The 17,927-nt window shown below is 46.1% G+C and overlaps 1 protein-coding gene across 7 annotated transcripts in view; it reads left to right on the top strand.

Moving 5' to 3' along the window:
• Positions 1 to 17,927, top strand: part of LOC123857404 (liprin-beta-2) — a 176,925-nt gene that overhangs the window by 110,912 nt on the left and 48,086 nt on the right. For all 7 annotated transcript variants that reach the window (XM_045894209.3, XM_045894210.3, XM_045894212.3 and 4 more), the window contains 2 exons: positions 3,839 to 3,952; positions 16,125 to 16,256. In XM_045894209.3, coding sequence (XP_045750165.2) covers positions 3,839 to 3,952; positions 16,125 to 16,256 — 246 coding nt within the window. The remainder of the gene's footprint in view (positions 1 to 3,838; positions 3,953 to 16,124; positions 16,257 to 17,927) is intronic.

Raw genomic sequence — 17,927 nt, forward strand, 5'->3', positions numbered from 1 at the left:
GGCACAAGAGGTTTTCTCTGTTGGATTTATTCTGTTCCGAAAGTGTATGTTTTTAAAAAGACTCAGTTCCTGAAACAAAGCAGAAAGGAACTGAAGCCACAGTTTAACTGGACTTGGCCTTGGGGCTGTGAATGCATTCATTTATTCATCTTGTACTGCTGAGTACCCACTTCTTCTCTACACTGGAAGCTCTGTGACCAGGCTGATGAATGAGGCCCTGTCCTCTAGGAGCCCAGAAGCCTTGGAAGGGAGATAAGATGTGTCTTCCTGTCTCTAATAAAACAGCCATGAGTGATATGGACATAGGGTGGATTCTAACTGGATCAGGCCCAAATCATCTGGAGCTGGATCTAGACTGATCCCTTTGAGGCCAAATCCCCCGGAGCTGGTAATAGGGGATAATGAGTCTTGAATGACTGTCTCTCCTCAAAGAGAGGAACTCCAAAACTTTTTATGGAGAAAGATAGTCAAAGGAACATTTTCTGTTCTGAAAACTCATGTTCCTTGGCAGGGCATAGTGTTGAGCCTCCTTATGTAAGGCGTGTCATTGTGATAGGGGTTCTTTGCTGTTTTAGCTCTCAGATGCGTACATCAAGCATTTGTTTGCTGTCTGGTATGTAACAGACACTGTGATTATTGATTTGGAGACTGAGAAGATGACTATTCCAATCCTGGCTCATTAAAAAGCTTTTGAAGAGTGGTAGACCAGACTGGTAGTGAAACAGAAGAGGGGACAGGTAGGGTTCTACAACCCTTCACAGACTGTGGGCTTTAGCTTAGAGCCCTGGAATGACAAGGCTGCCGTATGTTTGGCTTTTTTCCTTCTATTTTACCTTTTTACAAATCTAAGAGTAGTAAGTGATTATTTCAGGAACTTTGGAAAGTCAAAAAGAGTTTAACATTTTGACCTTTCTTCCTAGACCTTTTTTTTTCCTGTCCTGCCCCTGTTTTTAAAAAATTTAAGCTCAGACCAAATATATAGTTATATAATTTTGCATCTTCAGGGACTTTTTTCTCCATTAGTTTGTTCATGAGAAAAGATTGGAGTGCCCACAACTTGGCAGACACTGGTTTTAGGTGCCAGGGTTGCAGCGGTGATGAAAATAAACAAACTCCCTGTTCTTAATAGGGCTTGTGTGTGTGTATGTGTGTGTGTGTGTGTCTGTCTGTGTGTATGTGTGTGTGTGTGTATAGTAAATCAATACATAAAATGTTTCTGGCAGTGATAAATACTGTGGAGAAAAATAAAGCAAGGTAAGGACTGTGTAGTCAGAGAAGACCTCCCTGAGAGGGGGGAGTCCTGAAGGAAGCTAGGGAGGGAGCCCCGCGGATGCCTGGAGAAGCACATTCCAGACAGAGGAGGTAGTTGGTCCAGCACACACCCTAGCGAGGAGTGTGCTTGGTGTATAGGAAGAAGCAAGCAAGGGTCTGTGTGGCTGGAATTTATGACCGTGAAGAAGTCTGGTGGGGAACTGCCTTCAGAGAGGTAGGAGGGGCCGGGTTACATAGCACATTATATCGCACATATTTTGAGGAATGAGTAATTTGAAAGTCCATCCTAATGACATGATTAATCAGAGTGTCCAGTTTAAAATTTTGCAGTAACAGTGATCTCGCAGACTTTTGAACCAGGAACCTTCATGGCAGAACTAACACTTACCTGTTTAAAGGAATTTAATAAGCAAGTCCTATGTGATGATGTTCTCTTTGACATTCACAGTTTTGTTTTGTTTTTTAATTTCTGAGTCTTGAATAATCCTTATTGCAATAATCCTAACACAATTAGGAAGCTGCTTATCACAGAAGTCAGAAGTGGATCCTAATGGTATCTATTCCAGGAGCTTGTGAACGGACTTTCAGAGCTGCTCTTAGGTGATCACTGTGATTTGTGGTGACCCCATCGAGCTAGTTAGCCCTCACCTGGTAGAGCCTCTTCCTTAACTTACAAGGCAGCTCAGCCAGAGTGAATTAATTGAAGCACTTGGCCCAGAATGTTTTCCTGGGTCTACTTGTAGAGGAGCAAGGCAAATCACACATGACAAAATACTTTGTTTTCAGAGTAAGTTAAAAATAAACCCCTAATCTTCTGTGCTCGCTTCAGTAGCATGAGTACTTAAACCAAAATCTTTTCTGTCTTCATGGGAATGTATTTTTTAAGGTAAGGCTTTTCACCTCCTCCTTTTTTTACCACTTCTATATTCCCTCCAATGCCTAAAATTATGCCTCGCATGTAGAAGGGACTCAAAAAGTATTTGTTTTTATTGAATAAAGGTCACATTCTAGGATCTTTATACATTTGTCCCAATATTCTGGGCCTCTCCATGGTCCTTCTAGTGAGTATTCAAGTTTGTAAGGATGCTGTAGCCCTGTGTATCCTGAGTCTTGTGCACAGCCGAGTGACAGGCTATGGAGTGCAAGAGACCGCAGATTATTCCTCTGGGTACCTCCCGCGCATGACTCTGAGGCGTGGTGCACACGATACGTGTTAATCCTCATAATCAGATTAACCATCACACATCCTTCCCAAACAGAAACTCTGGAACCCAGGGAGCTTGGAAAGGCCACCCCCTAGAATCCTACCCTTTTGAAGGTAGGGTTGGTAGCTATAAAAGGCCAGGACTGCTGGTAATGTTGGATCATGAGGATTGAAAACACCACCACAAAGGTTTGTGTTTGAGATGGGCCTAATTGACAGAAGGCGCCTGTTTTGGGGACTGTAAGTGAAATATTAGCACACTACGTACCAACTCCAGGAATATGTTCCAGTCATTCTTTAATTGTGTGGAAATACAAAAATGAAAAGCTGAAAGTAGCAGTATTAATTTAGACTTTTTCCTCTGTAAAGGGAGCTTTATGATTAATAGTCTATTTAAACGCTCAGAAGTGAATTCACACTAACTCCTTCATGCTCCAGCTATCATTCCTTTACACTGAGAAATCACTTAAGGTAATCTATATGTAAATGGCCACGACTCCACCATTGGTTAAGAACCCATAGTGTCTAAAGGATCTCAATTTGCCAGTCACTGATTTCTCTATTTGGAGAGGCCACCCATTCTCTTTCTTCATCTCCCTGTTCTAAGGCGCCTTTTTAATAAAAAGGAGGATGGGGGGGGGGCAGTTTGCTACGAGAGCAGGCTGTGAAAGTCCTCTCAGCATGTATTAAGGGCATAACTTGAATGACTTGCTATAAATGGATTTTTATTAATTCCAACAGATCTCTCCGTGATTTTTTTAGGTAGAGGGCTTTCCTGCCACTGCATGTGCGGGTGGCTGGTGTGTGTTATGACTTAGAGCCATGTTTTGGCCGGTGAGGCACAAACACCTTCCCGGAGCCAAGTCTGTCAGTGCCAACACATGCCCTTGACATCCCACATTCCTTGATTGCTTCAGAAGCCTCGCCTGGTAGGTGAGCAGTCATCACACCCCAGTGAGAGAGGTAAGGTCATTGGTTAGTCTCCCGAGGAGCTGGGCTTGCTCTCGCACACGCGGTGAGGTGGCAGGAGCCCTGGCAGGCCGGCCGAGATACGCCTGCAGGGCCAGCCTGGGCGTGCGCCCTGTGAGAGGACGCGGGAGCGGGACCCAGCCCCGAGGCAGCCGGTTCTCCCGCCAGGGCGGCAAGAGGGGGAACGCGGCGACGGCAGGCAGGCAGGGGCGAGGCAAGACGGCAGCCGGAGTTTCCTGCATCCGGGACCCTCGCTTCCCACCCCCGCTCCGCCCCCGCCACCTGCCAGAAAGGAAAGCCATCTCTACGGAAGGATCAGGATCGGCAGCGTGGTTTCACGGCCCCAAGTGAGCCGTCTCTGCGCCTCCACCATTGCTTTATTTCTTGGGACAGGTGAGTGTCCTCACGGACCAAGTGGAAGCCCAGGGAGAGAAGATTCGGGACCTGGAAGTGTGTCTGGAAGGACACCAGGTGAAACTCAATGCCGCTGAAGAGATGCTTCAACAGGTAAGGGGGGGGCGGGGGGGGCGGGGGGGCGCACGTGCGCGCGCCCGACGGCCCTCGGGGTCGAAAGCAGCTCACGTGTTAAGGTCACTTTCTGTGTCCAGGTCACCGCGCTCGCTGCTTACTTCCCCATCCTGCCTGGTGGTGGGCTGGGCTGCTCCGTGTGTGGTGTTTATACAGCGGGCGAAACCAGCCCCAACTGAGAGCTGCAGGGCGGAGAGGGCGGAAGGACTGGCCTGAGAGGAATAACCTGTTGGGCGGGTTAGACTGATTCCCAGGTGGCGCTCTCTCCCGGGTTCGGGTTCAGGGGCGCTCCGCGCGGCAAAGTCACCCTTCTCTTCTCGAGCCACAGCTTCACAGCCGGTGGCATCTGGGGTTTTAGAAAGTCAGCGTCTTTCGTGCCTCTTTCGCATTCATTCTTGCCCTCGCACTCTGTCTAGTCTTCTTTGATAGAACTTAATTCCTAAAGAATAGCTTAATGTAATTTAATGGTTGTCAACATGAAAAATTTAGCTGCTCTCATACCATTCAAATAAATCTCTTCAGTACCTTGTTTCCTTTTGGTCCTCGTTGTCATCGGGTGTGCATATAATTTACAAAGCTCTGTTGACACCGCAGATGAAATTTAGTCCTCTGATTTTGTTATGCTTCCCATTAGAGTGGAGTTCTTTCCATTTTTAAATCTTGCTGTATAGTTTTCTTTACTATCACCTAGAGGCTTTTTTTTTTCAGTGCAAAGTATGATAATCATTCTTCTACTCTTGAACAGTTTTACCCTATTGTAAATGATGAGCTGCAGTTTTTAGGAAGGGGTGTTTAATTTTTTATGTATTTATGTTCAGTTAGCCACTGTATAGTACATAATTAGTTTTTGATGTAGTATTCAGTGATTCATTAGTTACATATAACACCCAGTGCTCGTCACAGCATGTGCTCTCCTCAATACCCATCACCCTGTTACCTCCTCCCCTCTGAAACCCTCAGTTTGTTTCCCGGGGTCCATAGTCTCTCATGGTTTGTCTCCCTCTCTGATTTCTCCCCCTTGAGATTTCCCTCCCTTCCCCTATGGTCCTCCGTGCTATTGCTTATGTTCCACATATGAGTGAAAGCATATGATAATTCTTCCTCTGCTTGACTTACTAACATAATCTCCTCCAGTCCCATCCATGTTGATGTAAAAGTTGGGTATTCATCCTTTCTGATGGCTGAGTAATATTCCATTGTATATACGGACCACATCTTTATCCATTCACCTGTTGAAGGGCATCTCGGCTCCTTCCACAGTTTGGCTATTGTGGCCATTGCTGATATGAACATTGGGGTGCATATGGCCCTTCTTTTCACTACATCTGTGTCTTTGGGGTAAATACCTATTAGTGCAATTGCTGGGTCATAGGGTAGCTCTATTCTTAACATCTTGAGGCACCTCCACACTTTTCCAGAGTGGCTGCAGCAGCTTGCATTCCCACCAACAGGGTAGGAGGGCTCCCCTTTCTCCACATCGGTGTTGATTTTTATTCAGTCTTTTCAGAATCTGTTGAGAAGCTAATTAGGAATTTTGTGAAATCAAGATGATCAGTCTAATGTCCTTGAATCATTCTTGCATTTTCACTTATTTTGGGAAATAGACACAAACTGTAGTCCTGGTTTTTGCTTTGTAACCTCTGCCGTAGTGCTTGGCATGTAGGAGGCTCTCACTAATTATTTAAAAAATGGCAGTCCTTTAACAGGAATGGTTTAGTCAGATCACTGCTTACAGTCTTTCTCCCAAAGTGCTAACATTTTTTGTTGTCATGATCAGCATTCAGATTGTTTCTTGGTAGAATGGTAATGAACACAGGCTTTGAGTTTGACCTTTGGTTTTAGGATAAATGTTTTGGTTCCCAGGTATTTCTTAGTTTTCAGTGCATTTGAAGAACTTTTTTTTTCTTTAAGATTTTATTGATTTATTTGACAGAGAGAGAGACACAGCGAGAGAGGGAACACAAGCAGGGGGAGTGGGAGAGGGAGAAGCAGGCTCTCCGTGGAGCAGGGAGCCCGATGTGGGGCTCGATCCCAGGACCCTGGGATCATGACCTGAGCCAAAGGCAGATGCTTAAAGACTGAACCACCCAGGAGCCCCAAGAACTTCTTTTTAAAGTCAGTATTTCTATGCAGATGTCTTAAAAAACAAAAACCAAAACAAACTAGTTCTAACAGCTCAGAAGCTGCTTGCTCTTTAGTTTGCTTTCTTTTCATCTCTGATTAATAAGTTACCACATTCTTGACTCCATTTGATTTTTCTATTTAAATTGCATGCATTTCTCTTGCTCATCCTATTCCCTGAAAATCTGAGTCACAGTAGACGTTGAGCTGAGCTTATTTTTTCAAGCAGAATCTTTCTTTTGAAGACCAGGAAAGAAAATAGCCTGATGGAAAGATCTCGAATGGTGGGAAAATATTTTCACAAAGAGTGATAGGAGAGCCCACTAGATTGTATTTCTAGGGCTGCACAAGGTGTGGCTTTGAGGCGAGGATGAGCGAGGAAGGCGATAGAGTGTTAAAAAACCCCAGACAGAGACCAAGAAGATTTGAATGTGGAAGGGAAACGTGTCAGGAAGATGTCAGAAGGTTGATGTTTCAGGAAGGCAGTGCCTGCTGGGTAACCACGTAATCAGGGGTCAGAGCACAGCTGCATGTGGTGCCTGCACTACCTGACCGCCTGTCTTGGCAGCTCTTCCAGGTTCTGCCCCCTTGTCAGCGTCTCTGTGCCAGGGATTCCGATGTTGGTTCCCAGCACCATCTGGGCAGGCTGTCTTGTCCTTCTCAGCATCAGCCCAAAGACTGGATTTTAGACTTTTGAAAGTCTTAAGCTCAGATACCTTTTATTTCTTGTTTATTCTAAATCTTTTTTTTTGTGTTATGGGTAAGGTTCCAGGCATGGGGTTTGCGTGTGCCACAGAGGTAGATGTCGTGGCTTGGTAGAATTTGGAGTGCGATGGGTCTTATTTGTCACCTCTGAGGTTTAAAGATATCTTCCTCAACTTAACCAAGTTATTATTTTTTTAAAAGATTTTATTTATTTACTTGAGAGAGAGAGAGAGAGAGAGAGCGCGCGCACAAGCAGGGGGGAGGGGCAGAGGGAGAGGGAGAAGCAGATTCCCCACTGAGCAGGGAGCCCAACGTGGGGCTCGATCCCAGGACCCTGGGATCATGACCTGAGCTGAAGGCAGACGCTTAAGGACTGAGCCACCCAGGATCCCTCAAGTTATATATTTTTTAAAGATTTTACTTATTTATTTGGGGAGGGAGAGCAGGTGCAAGAGTGCAGTGGGGCGTAGGCAGAGGGAGAGGGAGAGAGAATCTCAGGCAGGCTTCACACCCAGTGCAGAGCCTTACTTACACGGGGCTCAATCTCAGGACCCTGAGATCATGACCTGACCTGAAATCAAGAGTTGGACACAGCCAACTGAGCTACCCAGACGCCCCAAACCAAGTTTTTTTATGCTCCTCACTTTCCCTGGGTTCTCCCATCTTTCAAGGATAAAATGAAGGGAGTGTGGAATACTCACTTTTGGCACATTCTGGGTTCAGGTCATAGGACCCACTTGAGCCTCAGCTCCCACTCGTGTCTGCTGGGCTTGGTGGTACTTGAGCTGGAGATAAGTTTGAGTTCCCCGCTCCAAATCCCCGGCTGAACATTTCTGCTGCACATGCTGGCCCTTTCCTAAGATGTGCTTGATGCTGTTTGAAAAGGCCCCGACTCTTGTTCCACAGTGCTGAGGCGGTGCCGTGGACGGCTGGGGCCATGTTAGCGTGTGTCCTGGGGGCAGGCAGAGACTTGCGTTTCTGCCCGCGAGATCCTGGACTGCAGGGCTACTGGCTTCTGGTGATAGGAAGACGGAGCACTCCCAGCCCTGAGGTGGAGAAGAGAGGCAAACAGTTGCCTCCTTTTGCCAGCCCTCAGAGACAGTCCCCGCCCTGAGCCATGCGTGGCCTCTTGCTGCAAGGCCCGAGGAGCTCTGCACGAGGTCGTTTCTCGGTCCGGTCAGTGTGAGGCCTTCTGACTACTGCCTGCTGACACTGACGCCCTTGGGGACTCTGTTCCTGGGAGCACTGCTCCCACGCACGTGCACGGAGCAGCCCTGTGTGCAGGAGGCCTTCAGCTGACTGCCCACCTACGCCCAGTGCTGTTACACATTCTCATTTTTCACAAGAAGCTGGAAATCCAGATTTTTTTTTTTTAAGATTTTATTTATTTATTTGACAGAGAGAGAATGAGAGAGAGCAAGCACATGAGAGTGGGGAGGGTCAGAGGGAGAAGCAGACTCCCTGCCGAGCAGGGAGCCCGATGCGGGACTCGATCCCGGGACTCCAGGATCATGACCTGAGCCGAAGGCAGTCGCTTAACCAACTGAGCCACTCAGGTGCCCCTGGAAATCCAGATTTAAAGATGAGTCTTTCTATTTTAAAAATACTGGTAACTAATTTAAATGGAAAAAAAAACCAACAACACTGTGCGAACCACACCACACACACCTGCAGGCCAAGCCTGGCCCACAGACTTCTAGTCTGCAACCCCTGCTCTAGACCCCGCCCCCTCCACTGGCTGCTCGAGCACTTGTAGGACTTAAGGAAACCCAAACCCAACCAGCATAGCCCCAGCCCTGTGCTTACTTACATAGGCTCCAGCAACCCCACAGAGCCACGTTCTCCCCACAGCTGTTCTGTCCGCCTCCCTCCAGGAGCCCAAGACGGGAGGGAGCTAGCGCCTCCTCCAACTCATGAACCACACACCCTCCACCTGCCCCTGCTGAATGCTGATCTCTCAGTTCCCATCTGTTTCTACGCATTTATCCATCTGGTCTCCAGAACAAGGGAGCATGAAGACCTTGGGGTTAGACAGGCAAACCAGGACCAAATAAAATCAGCACGGGCTAGTCCACATGAGCAGCACATAGATGATGGACCCATTTGAGGGCAAAGTCTTTGTCTGCAGCCCTCTGCAAGATTCAGGGTGGAAAAGGGGCAGCTGTGAGCATCTTTGGGGACTGCCTCTGGAAGCACCTACTCAGGTATGGCTTCAGGCTCACTGAACAGGTGTGGATTTCCCAAGGAAACTTCTCCATTAGAGTCATTTTCCAGGAAATCTATAAATGGATCCTCGAGAGGCCGCAGCCTGGGTTCGTTCTCCCAGGTCTGGGTAGTCTGGGCCTAGGGGCTGACCTTCGCCTTCTGTTTCCTAAGCAAGGCAAGGCATTGCCTATCAGCATCTCTGAGGGCTGCACTCTGGGCTCTCCAGAATTAGCACCCCAGGAACCCAGACATGGAGCAGCGGCCTCCTTGTAACTAGCTCAGATTGGCAACAAAATCTGTGTCACAGGACGGGTTCTCCTGTTGATGCACTGAGGTCCCTGGTGGCTTTTTCTAAAGTGGCCTCTAGAGTCCATTAGAGTCCTGCACAGCACGATCCTCAGCCTCTGACCTTTCTCCAGAGGATGGTGACTTCAGGGAAGAAGCTGATGCTACTTAGTGGTTAATAGACTTTACACAAAGCTGGCAGTGAAATGGAGCACCTTCCAGAGACTAGACATTTACAGACATAATCAATGTCAAGAGCAGAAAACATGATCAGTGTCAAAAAGAAGACAGGCTAGGGGAGCCACATGGGGAGGAAGAAAGGATGCAAACCTCCTTGTGAGGACACACCCCCGCTTTGGGGTAATGTTGAAGGACACCAGCCTCGATTTCAGTCCTCCCACCTGACCTGGAGCCCCAGGTGTTAGGCAACCTCATTGTTTGGGCTGCCTTTTAGGTGAGGTGTGGAGAGAGAAATTTTGGGGATTTGGAGTCAGTGGACATGACTTTCTGTAGATTCACCTCTTGCTGTTGATCTGGGAAAGTCGTCAAACCTGTGTTCTTATGTATGGAGAACAGGGATGACAATATGGGCTCTGCATTGCCCACATCTTAGAGCTGGAGTATGGTTATTTCAGTTTCGTTAAAACAGAACCATCTCACAAATCACCAGTGTTAAGACATTGAGCGTGGGGATTTGGGGCCCTTGAGTTGAGTGAAGGACAGTGGGTCCAGGCACATGAACTCCCAAGTGTCGTCAGCACCTGGCTGATAAATTTCCCAAGAGCACCTTTAAGGAGGTATTTCTGTCTCACAAAGAATATTAAACAGAGCTCTGTACATGATCCTGTGAGAGCACAAATCTGTCTCAGGAGGTAAGGCACTTGAGTCACGAGTAAAGAACACAGGGATTTGCCAGGTATTCCCTAAACGTGCCTGCTGGGAGATTTCTGAGGCAGAAATAACTGCTTTCCTCAAGTTTTATCTTTGATGTCGAATCTCTGTACCACCGTGTGAAGTGGGTGCTTTACCCTCCATTCACAGGATAAGGGGCCTGAGGTTCGGAGAGATGGTTTCATTAGTGGGGACTGAGTCTGGACTCGAACCTAGGTTGACTACAGGCACCTCTCTGCAGTGTTATGAAAGCAGCTTTCTGGCATGGCCTAGGCCTCTTAACTTCAAAGGGCAAAGGGATGGATTTTTCCTTTCATGTCTTTCCATGGCCCGATCTTTCATTCTGGTTTCAGATTGCCAGTCTGGCTCCAGTCCTCTGTCATTGGTCAGTAACTCCCTGGGTCATGTTCCACACTTAAAGATGGAAGTAATTGCTTCAAGATGTGGCCCTTGAAGGAGAGAATAAATTGAAAGGCCACTTCTTTTTATCAGCTCCAGTCTCAAACTGAGCTTTGGAAAAAGGAAATGATGGCTCTCTCTGAGATACAAAGTTTCATGACCTAGTTTTATGATGCTTCATAGTAACAAAAATCACCTGCCTCACATGCCACCCCCTCCTTTTCCTTTGCACTCTCTCCATAAGCAACCTTAAAACAATTGGGAGAGCAGAAGCTAATGCAGCTTTTGAAACCTGTCCCCCTTATCTCCAGCCCCCTGCCTCCCCACATTTCACCTCTCCCCACAATATGGTAGCTGCATGATTCCAAGAGATTCCCAGGCGGATCCACCCTGCAGATCTGAGCAGGGACCAAGCCTTGTCTTGGTGCTTCAGACAAAAAGGCTGGATCTAGAGATAACCCCAGTCTTCAGGATGAGAACTAGGAGTCCAACAACCTTTCTCTTAAGGCACAGACTGAGTAAAAGCAGCTAGCAAAGGAGATGGAAGAGAAAAAGAAAGATCAGGAAAACCGAAAGGATGAGGTGAAAAGTAGTATCTTAGACTGATAAGTGGGTGAAGGGTAAATGGTTGAAAGCTGAGAAGTACAGGTTGCATCTGAAAGTTTGGACATTGATCCCCAGAACCAGAACTGTTTCTATGCCCTCCCTGGTGAAGGCAGAAGCTGGGTTGCAGGCATGCAGACGTCTTGTGGAGAAGTGACAGGGAAAGTGAGGAAGCAGAGGCAGCAAGGGTAGATTATTCTTTTAGAGCTTGGCTGTGAAGGGGTGAGGGAGGGGATGTAGAGAGAGTGCATTCATACCAACAGTGCACAGAGAGCATGCATTTGCCTAGGGAGAGCAGAAGAGAGTTGATGGTGGTTGCTTCAGGGGAAGGCAAGGTCAAGAGGGAAAGTTCTTTCGAATGTCAGAAATTTGATCATGTTTATAGCCTGAGGAATGGGAGCTGATGGTGAAAGAGATTAAATGCCTGTCAGAGTGGATGATTAATAGTCCTACCCTAGTGTAGCACAGAACGGGTGGGAACTTCTCACAGGCAGGACAGAGGTGAGGGAGAGCCTAGGACCAGGTGAGTAGGCGTCCTTCGGTGGGAGAAACCTGATCAGAACTCAGAGATCACAGCCAAACACTAATGACTGACCGGGGAGGTAACTTAAAAGCCTGGACATCAAGCTGTGTGGGGATGGCATGAAGTCTAGAGAACGAGAGATAGTCAGCAACAGGAAGGTGGGTCAGATGGGGCAGTTGCAGGGCAAACTCTAGAATCATTGTGTCCTTGAACATATGTTTTTTTATGTGCAACTTGGAAACTTACTGGGCTTCAGAGTGGTTCTTAAAGGTGAAAGCAGCCAACATGAGATGTGGGCTTGCTTGCTCTAAGACATGGATTTAAGAGATTTGATTGAGAGATGATTCTGGAAAACTTTGAAATAGAAAGGATATAAATTCAACGAATGATCAGATTATTTTTAAAGATCTTTTCACTAAACAGGAGAGGTTATTTGAGGAGAAGAGGGCGAAACGGTGGGATTTATGGCTGGAGGAGAATGGGGAAGATTTGGAACAATCTCTAAACGGAACCAACCAGAGATGAATGCAAGGGTGCCAGGCGATTGGAGATGATCAGCTATAATTAGATAGCATAAATTTGTATGGAAACCAGTTGGCATCATTAAGTGTCATTTAGCAGCAGTTTTCAGGCCATGGGGACTAGAAACATAGACAAAAGACTTTGAGGTTTGGCATGGACTGGGCTCTGAAAAAGCAAATGCCTTCAGGTCTGGGGGCAGGGATGAGCTGGATGAGGAATTTTCTGGTGCAGATGTGATACAGTTGAAATGACCTCAAGGTATGGAATGGAGAAGGAGGCAAATATTACTTAAGGGAAGTTGACAAACTAGTGGCCACAGAGGAAGAAATTAAAGATTATTTAAGTCACTAATTGGGAAAGTTTAAAGGTCAGAGGACTGTGGCCAAAGGAGACCACTTCAGAGCTGAAGATTTTAGAAGTGGAGAGAATGCATTCTGGACAAAGGTAAGGGCCAAGTTGTGACCATCCCTCTGAGAAGCTGAGGCAAAGTGAAAGCAAAGCCCATTGGCATTGTGGTCAAGCAAGGTGAAGCCAGAGTGGATATGGGAAGCCTAACAAGGAAGGAGCAAGGATGTCGAAGTTACTGAGGAAATGGAATGTGCCCAAACTAGGTAGAGAAACTTGATTAAAAAAACAAAAGCCCTGAGGAAAACGGGAGACTGTCTTGGGTTCTGGATGTCTGGGAGAAGTTGCTATAACCGAACGGCGCTGCCTTAGAAGAGTAGGGCAGACATAGATGGTCAGTAAGGCCGGTAGTGGTCTAGAAACAGAAAGTTGTCCAGTAAGTTGGATTGTCGGAGCAGAGTGGACTCCGCCTGAGATGACTGGGAAGGATAGGGCATAGGATGTCAAAGTCAGGATTTAGTTTATTCTGGAAGGAGAAGGAACGTTTGAAAATGTGGGGTAGTTGAACCCTCTTAGGACACATATGATAGAGGATATAGCACATACTGGTGGCTGGAGGCCATGTGGGCCTGGAGATGGGAGGAGGAGCTGGACTGGGATGAGCTTGTCCAAAGCTGACGTTGAATTCTGGGAGTAGGACAGTACTTACTGATGAACAGGATGAGGGGTGATAATGATGAAAGGTGGAGGCATATGCTAATAGATAGAATAGCTGGAATATAATCGCTAGTAACTGGAATGCCCACGTGGAATGTTAGTGTGACCAGTTGGAACCCCGGCATGACCAGTTGGAAGGGTTATTGGAACTTTAGTATGACCAATTAGAACATTGTCCTTGTCAGCTGGAACATTGGTGTGACCAATTAAAACAGCTAGAGGGATTTTGGCAAGAGTGGAAAGAGAGTAGATTCTTAGTTTTCAAGAGAGGTACATTCCAAGGCTTTTTTTTAATCCCACCAACGCAGTGTCATGAATGCTAGTTAGTAGACACACTGCATCTTAGGATACTCAAGCACTCAGTGGGCTGTGTTTTTAATGGTCATAGCCCTAGGCCTTGACATCTGGTAGATATTTAAAAACATATTTGTGGAGTAAATGATTAAAGTCTCATGGAAGAATATCTTCTCAGTGTCAGTGCTCCAAAGCAATTGTCTCATGGACCTTGATTTGTAGAATTACTCCTCTTTCTCTTCACATTGGTGGCTGGAAAGCTCATGTACACAGTATGGTCCACCTCTAGCAGTCACAGAACTTTAGGGTAGGCGTTTTATACCAACTGTGGCTCTGGCATTAATTTCTTTTCCTACCTGCTTTGATTTTGTTGTTTTACATTTTAACTCAAGTTGTCCATTTTTCAAACTGCCTCAAATCATTTTTGGAACAAAGCAGGTATATGAAAGGATGGAGAGAGAAACACAGAATGAGGTGGTGGAGGCAGAGGGGAAGGGGTAAGGGGGGAAGGAGGGAGGAGGTGGGAGTGAGTAGGTGGTGTCAGGGAGGATTGCATCTGAAGATAGCCTTAGCACCAGGCCCTGGTAAAAAGTGTATGCTCAACAAAATCTTGGCAATTTGAGGGGTGCCTGGGTGGCTCAGTCAGTGAAGCGTCTGCCTTTGGCTCAGGATATGATCCCGGAGTCCCAGGATCAAGCCCCACATCAGGCTCCCTGCTCATCGGGGAGCCTGCTTTTCCCTCTGCCCCTCATGCTACTCGTGCTGTCTCTGTCAGTAAATAAATAAAATCTTTAAAAAAAATCTTGACAATTTGAGTGGCAATTTACTTGGCTCAGTGAATATTTGTTGATGGGCTTTTTTCAGCATGTATTTTGTTATTTCCCTTACAATTCTTGGACTTCTTCCTTTGGGAAACAATGCGATACATTAGACAGAAACGAGTTTTGGAGTCAAGCAGACTCTGGTTTGAAAATTGACTCCGCTGTTGTTGAGTGGCGTATGTCTTTGGCCAAGACAGGCCGGTCTCTGGGCCTGGTTGCTCATCAGTAAATTAGGATACTATTTACTGTCAAATCACTAGGAAGGTTTATTGAGAGCATGTATGCAAAGTACCCGGCGGGGTCTGGCACAGAGACACTCACTGAATCTATGTGTCTTCTCTCCTCCCCCGTCCACCATTACACACATTTATCTGGCAGACTCCTTGTGACCCAGTAGGCTGCAGTTCACCCATTGAGTGCTGCTGCATCTGCCCTATATGCTGGCTTCAAGTCGAGCTGAAACAGGAACTGCCCAGTGCTCAGTGGGCTCATTTTGCTGAACTTCTAGGTACTCGTCCCCTCAGATTAGCAGATAGATCATTTGTACCTTGGCTTTCTGAGACCCTGAGACCCTTAGCCTAGGAAACTCTGTATTCCCAGTTAAAATCCCTGTCCTGTGTGGTTTGGTTTATGGTCTGAGGACAGTTCAGAATATGCGCAATCATAACTGTTGATCACCATTCTGGTACTGGGGTTGGGTTGCCCAAGAGAATATAGACTATTCATCCTGTGACAGGGTAGTGTATCTTTTCTGGCTGCTCATTTGGCTGGTTAGTCTCCGAATCTCCATATTATAGTCTCTTTGCTGGGAGCTGCCTATCCAGTGTCTACCGTGTGCCCAGATTTGGGAGCTCATGGACCATCGCCTTTTGCCAGTGGAGAAGTGTTGCCCCTGGACTTTGGGGAATGCTCATGGTTTTTGAGGTCCTTCATAATCCCTAGTAGTTTCCAGTAGGTATTTTGTCTATCACCTTTGTTTTTTGTCTTATTTATGCTTATTAAGTGTATGTATTAATGGCGGGTTGTTGTCTACTGCTGTTCCAGTGATGGTAGGACTTATAACCTCCCCTAGTCCAGCCTTACAGTAAGGAAAGAACAGTTTTCTCACTTAATCCCTTAGTGGCTCAGAAAGCTTCATATCAAATAGGCTAGGAAAAATCCATATCACATAGATAAGATTCTAATCATTCAATAAATACTCATTGAATATCTGCTTTATGCTCTAGCTCTCTCCTAGGCTCATTGTAGTGAAACCTTACAATGAGATTTGTTGAAGATGTGGGCTGTAAGCCCAGGAGGTGATTTGGAATCCTTGGTTTTGAAAAATATATTGTTAAATGTAAGCTTGATTTTTTGTTTGTTTTGGTTGAGAGGACCTGCTGGTTTGCCTTCAAAATAGAGATGGAGAAATTTAGTTCTTTGAGCAAAACTATCCATTTTCTGTACTTGGAAATAATGATTTCCAGAGGCAAACGTGTTTTTGAGAGCTATAGTTCACATCATTTCTCAGAGCACAGTGGGTAGCAGCAGGGGCCGTGCTCTCCCTGAGTAACTCAGAAGCAGCCCAGGTCCATCCCTATTAGACCCGTGGCTCACATGCAGGAGTCCAACTCTGTTGTCCAACATACAACATAGAGATTGCCTTCTGCACTCTGGATGGAGCTTCAGTTGCCCTTGTTACCATGGAGACTGTGATTTCGAGATCTGGTTTTGCTTGCAGGAGCTGCTAAGCCGCACATCTCTTGAGACCCAGAAGCTCGACCTGATGACTGAAGTTTCTGAGCTGAAGCTCAAGCTGGTTGGCATGGAAAAGGAGCAGAGAGAGCAAGAGGAGAAGCAGAGAAAAGCGGAGGTGAGTGTGATACACCAAATTCTGGGGGGGATCCATAGTGTTCTAAACTCAGAGCAAGGGAAGCTAGCCTAATGTGGACTCAGGCCATCTGGTCAACCCCAAGCCTGGCAGCCACTGGGTGCCAGAAGCATCTGTGCACTAGAGACACAATGATCTGTTAACACCAAGTTATCAGGTTTTGCTATGGCTGCAAATTTCAGCAATGCCCAGACCACCCCGTTTGGGCTCTAAGGCTTTATCCTCCCTCAAGCTGCTGACAAGGATGGAAAGGGGGGAAGGATCAGACAAGATGTGAAGGGACCCAAGTTGTCCTCTGTGAGAGCCAAGGTAATGACCGTGTACTGGAATGAAGTCCGCTGCCCAGTAGGGCACTGTCCCCATATCAAAGGAGTGTATTTCACGGACCCAGATGGGACTCTTAGATTATGTGTTTCTTTTCTCCTGATAGGTCATAGGAGGGAGCCCATGTAATGTTTTCCTGCATTTTTCCTGTTTTTGTTTCAGGCTCCATATCCCATTGGCCTGAGCATGCCAGACTCCTTTTTGGGATAAATATTTTGGTTAAATTCTAGGCTCAGAGCTGCTTTTGTTGAGAGAGAATATCCTGTTGTAACCTTAGATAACCACCTTCCATGTACTTCTACCTATAAGTCCCCATATTTGCACCTGGTGATATAAGATGTGGGAAGAAGATAGGCTTTAGGTTTAGAAGGACCTTGGTTCAATTACTGACCTAACTGCTTAATAGGTCTTTGAACTTCATTCAACAACCTAAATGCTTAATTTCTCTGAACTTCAGTTTCTTTATCTGTACAATGGGTAACTGTGTGAAGCCCAAATCAAATCACAAAAGTTAAGTCCCTATCATAGTATCTGGCATAATGTAGGTACTTGGTTTATCTTCGTATACACACACACACACGCACGCACGCACACACACACACACAGAGACACCACGCACTGATTTAGAAACCTCCAAAATCTAAAAATGGATCTTGTTCCTTTCTATTAAGCACCACCTTTAATGTGCACTGAAACCTGCCCTGTTTCTGTGTTTATTGGGTAAACACTGATGATAGAGACACTTGTGGGCAATTCCATGCATTGCTTTTGAGAAGCTGTTCGTTGGTAAGTAGTGTTGCCAAAGGAACTCTCCATTAAACTGAAGACTGTGTCTTCTAGTGATTAAGAGTGTAGGCCCTCCAATCAGCTCTTCCAGCTGTAATGCAAGCTGAGCTACTCATTAGCTTTGAGATCTTAGGCAAGTAATATACCCTCTGCTTCTTCCTCTGTAAAATGGAGGGAGTAAGCTTGGGATTTCCTGGCTGGTTCTGAGGAGGGAATAAGATCATGTGTGTGTAGTCCTTAGCATAGTGCTGGACACATAGTAACAGCTAGCTTTTATCAATTACTTACATTTTGTGTCGTTAAGCATCCTGCAGATGGAAGTGTAGATTAAGATACATTGAAAAACTGCAAAGGTCACGCAGACTGAAAGCTTATCTGGGTGAAGTGTTAGTTGAATAGACTTTGCTTCTTAAATTCAAGGAAAGGAAAAAAGGAAACTGAATTTTCTCCAGGTTTAGAGGGGTTTTTTTGTTGTTGTTTTGTTTTGTTTTTACCACTGTTTCAAGCTGTGTGATTACATGTGAACATATGTTGAGGTTCTGG

Source organism: Mirounga angustirostris, unplaced genomic scaffold (genome assembly GCF_029215605.1).
Source record: "Mirounga angustirostris isolate CCGP_5_RB_7025 unplaced genomic scaffold, mMirAng1.0.hap1 SCAF_13, whole genome shotgun sequence".
Classification (NCBI taxonomy): Eukaryota; Metazoa; Chordata; class Mammalia; order Carnivora; family Phocidae; genus Mirounga; species Mirounga angustirostris.